At 34.6% G+C, this 8,256-nt stretch overlaps 2 protein-coding genes across 2 annotated transcripts; both read right to left on the bottom strand.

The window, feature by feature from the left end:
* Window positions 1-3,426: 3,426 nt before the first annotated feature.
* On the bottom strand, window positions 3,427-4,657 carry LOC111705129 (cuticle protein 18.6). The gene is made up of 3 exons (XM_023477584.1): window positions 4,557-4,657; window positions 3,796-4,417; window positions 3,427-3,700 (listed from the first exon to the last, which is right to left on the bottom strand). Exons 1-3 carry the CDS (start codon window positions 4,566-4,568, stop codon window positions 3,660-3,662), a joined length of 675 nt encoding a protein of 224 aa, XP_023333352.1. The 5' UTR covers window positions 4,569-4,657; the 3' UTR covers window positions 3,427-3,659.
* Window positions 4,658-5,339: 682 nt separating this feature from the next.
* LOC111705130 (proline-rich protein 27) lies at window positions 5,340-6,408 on the bottom strand. Its single transcript, XM_023477585.1, has 2 exons — window positions 6,317-6,408; window positions 5,340-6,208 (listed from the first exon to the last, which is right to left on the bottom strand). The coding sequence occupies exons 1-2, from the start codon at window positions 6,326-6,328 to the stop codon at window positions 5,546-5,548; spliced, it is 675 nt and encodes a 224-aa protein (XP_023333353.1). The 5' UTR covers window positions 6,329-6,408; the 3' UTR covers window positions 5,340-5,545.
* Window positions 6,409-8,256: the final 1,848 nt, after the last annotated feature.

The following is an 8,256-nucleotide window of genomic DNA, read 5'->3' as shown; positions in this document are numbered from 1 at the left end:
GATCGAGAGTAAATTAGAATCATTGAAAAGCTAAAACTATGAAAAGGCACCGTCAGCTGTAGACAGAAAGAGGAGGTACAAAGGAATTGAGTTTTTGTCACCAACTCTACTTTTCTGATCTCTATATCTTTGCTACCTAATGTCTGAGACCTTTGATATTTCAAACTGTGAATTTTGTTAGACCAAATAGATTTTAGAATAGATGCCAACGTAGAATTTGTACACTCTCAGTACAGCTGTATTCTGACATAACAAGTGTCAATTCAGTTTTTGTGTCGGACAAAATTATTAATGATAATAATCATTTTAAAATAAAAGAGCTTATCTTACAGTGAAATAGGTGCAATTTTATGCGTAATTTATTTTCTGTTATTAAACTTTTTTTATTTAATCTTGGAAAACATGTCAACTAATGTGACGTCTTGTATAGATGGTCCATTTCTCTGTTGCCACCTATTGAACTTGATAATCTGTGTTAGACCAAATAATCTACGTTTGAAATATCAAAGGTTTACATAATCAGATTGTAAAGATATAGGGATTAGACAATTTGAGTTTGTGACAAAAACTCAGTTCCTTTATGCGATATAACTGGTACAACAACTTTGTGATGACCTTGTATCTCCTCTAGTTTTCGTTTAACATACAATTTTATTTTCGTTCACAACCATGCAGGATAGAAGGAAATTATTTAAATATAAATAATACACTAAACACGAAATACCTAAAACTCACTTTCAGATATATTTTTTATTTTTTGAGCTAAACATTTTTCCATCTCAAAAATAAGAGGGGCCTAGTATACCCTTGAAGTCTGCTTTAATATTTTCAATACGGTTTTTATTCTTCCTTGGAATAAAACCACTTGATAAGTTAACTGGAAGCGATAAAAAATAAAAATAATTTTAACAATTTCGAGAAAATCATAAAGCTGTGCGTTAAGTTGATGTTAGTTTGAAGTTTGGAAAAAATACATTTTAATCAGAAATGTTATTTTAATATAATTTTAAAGATAAGTGTTCAGACTTCACTGGACCCAAGGGGGGGGGGGGGATAATAAGTAGAAACAAATGTAATTTTATTTTGGAAAAAGGATCAATCATTAAATGATTATTCGTTGTTAAGATTCTTATTTCAACTACTTTTCTTCTAGAGTTACATCTAATTTATCCAACCACTCTTTTATATATAATGTTTAAATATAAATATTTACATTTTCGTTCTTTCTTATTAACCGACTTTTTCTTATTATCCAACTTTTTCTTATTATCCAACTTTTTCTTATTATCCAACTTTTTCTTATTATCCAACTTTTTCTTATTATCCAACTTTTTTTATAATATGACTTTTTCTTATTATCCAACTTTTTCTTATTATCCAACTTTTTCTTATTATCCAACTTTTTTTATAATATGACTTTTTCTTATTATCCAACTTTTTCTTGTTATCCAACTTTTTCTTATTATTCTTTCCAAGCAAATATCGATTTCACTTTTTCAAATGTTTCTCATAAAGTTAGATTTTTTCTTTTCCCCTTTCATTCCTTCTTATATGTTTCATTTTCTCTATTTGTTTTCTTCCTGTCGCATTCTCTTTCATGGTGTTCTTGCCTTTCCCTCTCGGAGACTAGGGCTGGGAACGTTCAGCCTTTTTTCAAGTCGTTCATTAATAGTTAGTTAAAATTGTTCAAAAAAACTTTCTGCAGTAGCCTTTAGCTTCTTAGCTTCTATAGCTAAGAAATGAACGTTCCGTTCATTAACGATATTTTCCGTTCTTTCTCAAAGTTTCCGTTCAATGTCAATTTTTTCAATGGCGTTATCGGAAAATGTTTTAGAAACGATACCAGCCGTTGATGATTATTTCATTTTAACATAACTGGAGAAGTTTGAAGACAATGTTTAAAAACACCAAAACCCTTTAAAAAACATCGAATTATCTACATAAAATTTGATTTTTATTTTTAGATGCATTTCTAAACCGTTTTTTACACCGACACCGTTATTTTTTTTTCTAGATGCCGGCTATTTCCTTTCCTTAACGATGTAAAAATTAACGATTTGGCTGTTGGTTATCGGAACGTTGCCCAGTCCTACTGGAGACATGTTTTAAATGCCCTTCTGAAAATGAAGAAAATATTCCGCAATGCGTAGGAATTATGCTTTCAAATTAAACTCCGCTACACTTGATTAAAGGGTAAACGTTGAATTAATATTATTTTTAAATGTGGCTCATAATAACCAATTCTGCTGTAGGGTTAGTACACCGTATACAATCCTACTGTAGGATTAGTACCCCATATACAATCCTACTGTAGGTTTAATACACCGTATACAATTCTACTGTAGGGTAAGTACACCTTATACAATCCTACTGTAGGATTAGTACACCATATACAATCCCACTGTAGGATTAGTACACCGTACACAATCCCACTGTAGTATTAGTACACTAAATACAATCCTACTGTAAGATTAGTACGCCATATACAATTCTACTGTAGGATTAGTACACCATATACAATCCTACTGTAGGATTAGTAAAGATAACCATTTAATAATATTTTAAATCTTAAATCTCTGGGAAGTCTTACAGGTTTCAAGACAAATATAAATAGAATAATGCTAAAATGAAATCTAAAGTTGAATAGTTGCCTTCGTTTCAAAGTAGAATGTGTTTTAATCCAAAAAAATAAAAGCAAAAAACCCCAAGGCGGTTTAGCAAATAGCAATCACTACTTTACTCATTAAAAAAATATGGACATCCCACATCAGATATCTTCGTTTCAATGATCCATAAAAAAATGTTCGTTTAGGATAAAAATATAAATTTAAGTATATTCATGTGTTTATACATGTGTTAAATGAAAATTTAAAGAATATTTTTGAGAGGATTTTAAACTTATTTAATTTAATTACGAAATTATTAAAGATTTTTGGTAAAAGATTTGTGTCTCAAATTTAAAATTCATTGAATTAAATTCTGTCTTGGAATCCAATATAAATTTTGTTTTTCACTTTAATTTCTTTAAAAGAATTATCAGAGACTAGAATAAAGAAGTTTTTTAATTGTATTGATATTATTTATCCTCAAAAAACTAGACTCTAATGTCGGCCTAATACTCATCGTTTGATCAAAATGACCCTTAGCAAGAACTAAGTTTTTTTGGCCACAAACTCAAGTTTTCGAATCCCTATATCTTTGCAACCTGATGGTGACATCGGTTTGTAAACATATAAGGATTATAATTCAAAAACACTTTTGCAGTTTCTCTTTCTTTTTTGGACTAACACAAAAATCATACCTTAAAATATTTCAATCTTTAAAGTGGTGCAAAAATGTAAAAAAAAAACATATACAAATGGCACTATAACATCATAGTATCAAGAGCATGAATCTTATAGTTCTCTAAATAAATTATAAAAAAAATTTAAAAATTTTTCGTTTTATTTCTCAAATAATTTACTTGACAAATTCACTCTATTCAAGGGAACTCTAAACATTTCACAAACTGACTTGGGTAAGTCCTATGTGGTCACAAATATGTCTTTCAAAGCCTTCGTTAACCGTCCTTTTTGCACTTGAGTCTCAGATTTCTTTTCTGCATGTAGTCTTAGCAGTCTAAAGGATACATAGTACCCTTTACCCACAAAGTTTGTTGCTTAGGCCTGGGCCACAACGGGCTGAGCGGCGTAGGTCAGACCTAAAAATAAAATGCTATTGTTAAAATCATATTAGCAATCGAACCAGTTGAAAATTAATGTTTTTTATCTTGAAAAGAAGTTCTGTGAAACTTACCGAAGGGGGCAGCAGCATAGTTGTAAGCAGCAACGGGGGCAGTGGCATAGTTGTAAGCAGCAACGGGAGCAGCAGCGTAGTTGAGAGCAACAGGGGCAGCAGCATAGGTGGCAGGAGCATAAGCAGCATGGGCATAGGCGACAGGGGCAGCAGCATAAGCAATGGGGGCAGCGGCTCCCTCAACATGGATGTAGGGCTCAGCAGCCTCCTCAGTGTGGATGTAGGGCTCAGCCTCGATTTCCTCATGAACATAGGGCTCAGCAGCGATCTCAACCTCAGCCTCTACGGGCTCCTCATGGACATAGGGTTCGGCCTCAATTTCTTCATGGACATAGGGTTCAGCCTCAACTTCTGTGTGGATGTAAGGTTCAGCCTCGATCTCTTGGTGTGCGTAACCCTCAGCAATAGGGTAGGCTTGAGAGTAGGCGACAGAAGCATCGAAGGTGTTGGCATAGAGTCCAGCAACAGGGGCAAATTGAGCAGCAATGGGCTGAGCAGCATAGGCGTATCCAGGGGCGGCAGCAGTGTATCCGTAAGCTAAGGGGTAGGAGTATGCTCCACCGTAGTAAGCTGCGGGGAGAACAGCAGCAGAAGCTGAGGCAACAAAGGCAAGGACAGCAACCTAAAAAAATCAACCAATAAATAGCAATAATATTTTGTTATATTTAGACTCTATAAAAGTTTTCTCCAATTTTTATTTATGGGCAACAAAATTTGTTGTTTTTTATAAGAAAGCCAAAAAAAGAGAAAGAAGAACTTACGAAAGACTTCATGTTTAGCTACTAGTGAGTAGAGTGCAACTGACGGTTTACTAACGGTGTTGGTATTTATACCTCGGAGAGTTGTGGGTGGCTGGCAGGACAGGGCGGGGCTGGGGGAAGGTCATACGCCCAGGCGTAGAGCTCTCCAACCCTCTTTCGGTGAAATTTGCAAAAATGGGTAAAATCTTTAGCATTGCAAGCAGAGAGAGGAATCAGGCAACACGGGATTAAGACTTTCGTAACTCTTTAAACCCTTCTTTATCTTCTATATACCCGTTTACATAGTTTATATGCTTTCTTCTATAAGATAGTAAGATTTACGCTTCAATTTTATTCACGAAATCTTAGACAGAAAACAAATTGAATCTGAAAATGTTGCTAAATGATCTTACATTTCCTCCAATATAATATCGTNCCCCCCCCAACTCTCGCGGTTTACTAATATTATTTACTAATATTTTAATAATCTAACTGTGTTGGGTTCAAAGATAAAAAATAACTGTTTCCCAAATTACCACATATTTCTTCATAACATTCTAGATATCACATACACAAATTCAATTCTAATCTGAATGTTGATATTTTTTAACAAACAATGACTGAAAATATGGGAAAAAATTGTTCAAATGCCAGCTTCAGATAATATAAAAATGCATGCACTTAAACAGGACTTAGATTTTTAATTGTCAAAACTGCAATGTAAATTATTCTTTGTATAGATACAACCAGTAACATTGTTTTAGTAAAATGTCCACTGTAGATGTTGAAAGAAAAAACAGCAAGTTCACATATTCAATTTTTTATTTCCAACAATAAATATATTCAGTGTTTGTAACAGCAGAACTCAATTTAGTTTCACAAACTGACTAGGTGTAGTCCTATGTGTTCACTAGAAACCATATTTGTCGCGGGGATACTCTTGGTTGGGTCTTATGACTTGGATTGCAAATAGAGATCAAGAATGACTTAGATGATCTTTCTGTTTCTGCTTAATAAGCTTGGACGTTGTAGGCATGAGCTCCAGGGAAGTTGGTGTAGGTTGCAACAGCAGGGGCGGCCGCAGCATAGTTGTATGCAGCAACAGGAGCAGCGGCGTAGTTGTAAGCGGCAACGGGAGCAGCGGCATAGTTGTAAGCGGCAACAGGGGCAGCAGCGTAGTTGTAAGCAGCAACGGGGGCAGCAGCGTAGTTGTAAGCAGCAACAGGGGCAGCGTGATAAGCAGCAACTGGGGCAGCAACAACCTCTACGGGCTCCTGGTGGATGTAGGGCTCAGCGGGGACCTCAACATGGACATAGGGCTCATCAATGACCTCCTCATGAACATAAGGCTCAGCGGGGATCTCCTCATGTACATAGGGCTCAGCGGGGACCTCGTTCTCAAGGTAGGGCTCAGCGGGGACCTCAACGTGGATGTAGGGCTCTGCAGCGGGGTAGGCCTGGGAGTATGCAACGGAGGCATCATAAGTTCCAGCATAGAGTCCAGCATAGGGGGCAACTGAAGCAGCCAGGGGCTGACCAGCATAACCAAGAGCTGCAGGAGCATAGTTCAGACCAGCATATCCAGCATATCCAGCATATCCATAGTTGGCATATCCATATCCAGCAGGAAGGACAGAGGCGTTAGCCATGGCGACACAAGCAAGGGCAGCGACCTGAGTAATAAATAATATAATATTTTACATATATTGAAAGGAATGATATTTATATGTTTGTTTGTACTTTTTTAATTTATAAAAATATCTAATTGTTAAATCACTTACAAAGGATTTCATAGTGAAATGTATGAATTGCTACTACTGTAGTACTCAACTGAGGACATGGACACCGGTCAGCGCTTTTATACGCATTCGCAAATTTGACCTTTTAATTCATGCGTCAGCGTCGGGGCGTATTTCTGACATTTCAATGAAAACTACTTACGCGTTTTGCGTAGGGTGCCGGTTTTAGAACAATCACGCAACAGGGTTCACATATACGATGAAACAGATAAATAGCTTTCTTCCAGACTTTCACTAGTTCTATTTTATGTATTTCTGTTTTAGTTGTCACATCTAGGATAAAACAGATAAATAGATTTCTTGCAGACTTTCTTTAGTTCTGTTTTCTATATTTCTGTTTTAGTTGTCACATATATGATAAAACAGAAAAATAGATTTCTTGCAGACTTTTTTTAGTTCTGTTTTCTATATTTCTGTTTTAGTTGTCACATATATGATAAAACAGATAAATAGATTTCTTGCAGACTTTCTTTAGTTCTGTTTTCGATATTTCTGTTTTAGTTGTCACATATATGATAAAACAGATAAATAAATTTCTTGCAGACTTTCTTTAATTCTGTTTTCTATATTTCTGTATTAGTTGTACCAACGAGGTTATAGTGCATAGAGTGATGATGTACGCTAATCCTTTACTAATTGTATAGGCAATCAACTATACCGAGAGCGTACTGCATATTTGTTTATTATAAGTTGATTCTGGCCTAACCTATAGTATATCAATATTAGTAAACAATTGTAAGTGTATAATACTAAGCACACAGGTAGAGAACTATCATCCCCCCTGGTTGTCACATATAAGAGATTTCTAGTAGATTTTCTTCAGTTCTGTTTTATATATTTTTGTTTTAGTCAATTACAAATCTTACTTCGGTTACTTTCATATTTTTAGTAATTGCGTTGTTAACAATAATGTTTAGAGCATTTTGTACACTGTATAATGCATTTTGTACACTGTATAATGCATTTTGTACACTGTACAATGCATTTTGTACACTGAACAACGCATTTTGTACACTGTACAATACAGTCAGAAACAAAATGATAAATTCTTTAAATCGTTAAATATTGTTAACAAACATAGCGTCTTTAGTAATATCCTAAGAACTTCAGGAGTTGATCGGGACCTATAATCGAGTTCTATCTCATGTTCCTGTCTCGAGAAATTAATATAAAACTATGTCAAAATTATACCAAAACTTATAAATATATATACATAAGATTTGGTATAACCGTATAATAATCTAAGTTTTAAAGTAATACAAGCGGAGACACGTGACAATGAAACTGCACTGCCATTGGTGGGCCACTTCTGGTCAAGTGATACGGTCGTATTAATATTATCAATTATATCTATTAAAAATGAATAGTTATTAAATTCAAATAATAATAAAAGCAAACCTGAGTTTTTCAGGCTCCTCTGGGATATTGTAGTATTCAGATTGGTTGCATATTTGCTGAATATGATCTGTTTAAAACTTAGATTTGACATTTATTGGAGATCAGACAACTAAACAGGTAGACAGGCCAAATATACATTAATATGGATTTGAAAGTTAAAGTTTGTTGCAAGTGTTCAGTCTCTAACCTTGCAATCCTGTTTTAAAATGAAAATGCATAAGAAAGCACGCAAGTTTCTTGTTCTAAATTGAGTTTAAAATACAACTTTTATATATTATACAATTCTGAAATCCTCATATTTGTAGCTTCAAAAAAGTATTGGTAAGGTCAAACGCTTCAAAGTTGTCCCAGTCTGGGTTTCTTCGGTTTTGTTGGGTATATTGGACGGAGTGGATACATTTCGTCAAGTTACATTTTGGTCAACCTTACATTTCGTCAATCTTACATTTCATCAATTTACAGTTTGGTCAACCTTGCATTTAGTGAATCTATAGTAACCTTACATTTCGTGAACTTACAGTTTG

The sequence above is a fragment of the Eurytemora carolleeae genome, unplaced genomic scaffold (genome assembly GCF_000591075.1).
Source record: "Eurytemora carolleeae unplaced genomic scaffold, Eaff_2.0 scaffold652, whole genome shotgun sequence".
In the NCBI taxonomy this organism is placed as follows: Eukaryota; Metazoa; Arthropoda; class Copepoda; order Calanoida; family Temoridae; genus Eurytemora; species Eurytemora carolleeae.
This window is presented reverse-complemented; position numbering and strand designations above follow the sequence as displayed.

Coding starts and splice junctions, on each gene's coding strand:
- LOC111705129 (XM_023477584.1), bottom strand. Junction 3,701..3,795: donor CTATGCTGCTGCCCCCTTCG/GTAAGTTTCACA, acceptor TTTTATTTTTAG/GTCTGACCTACGCCGCTCAG.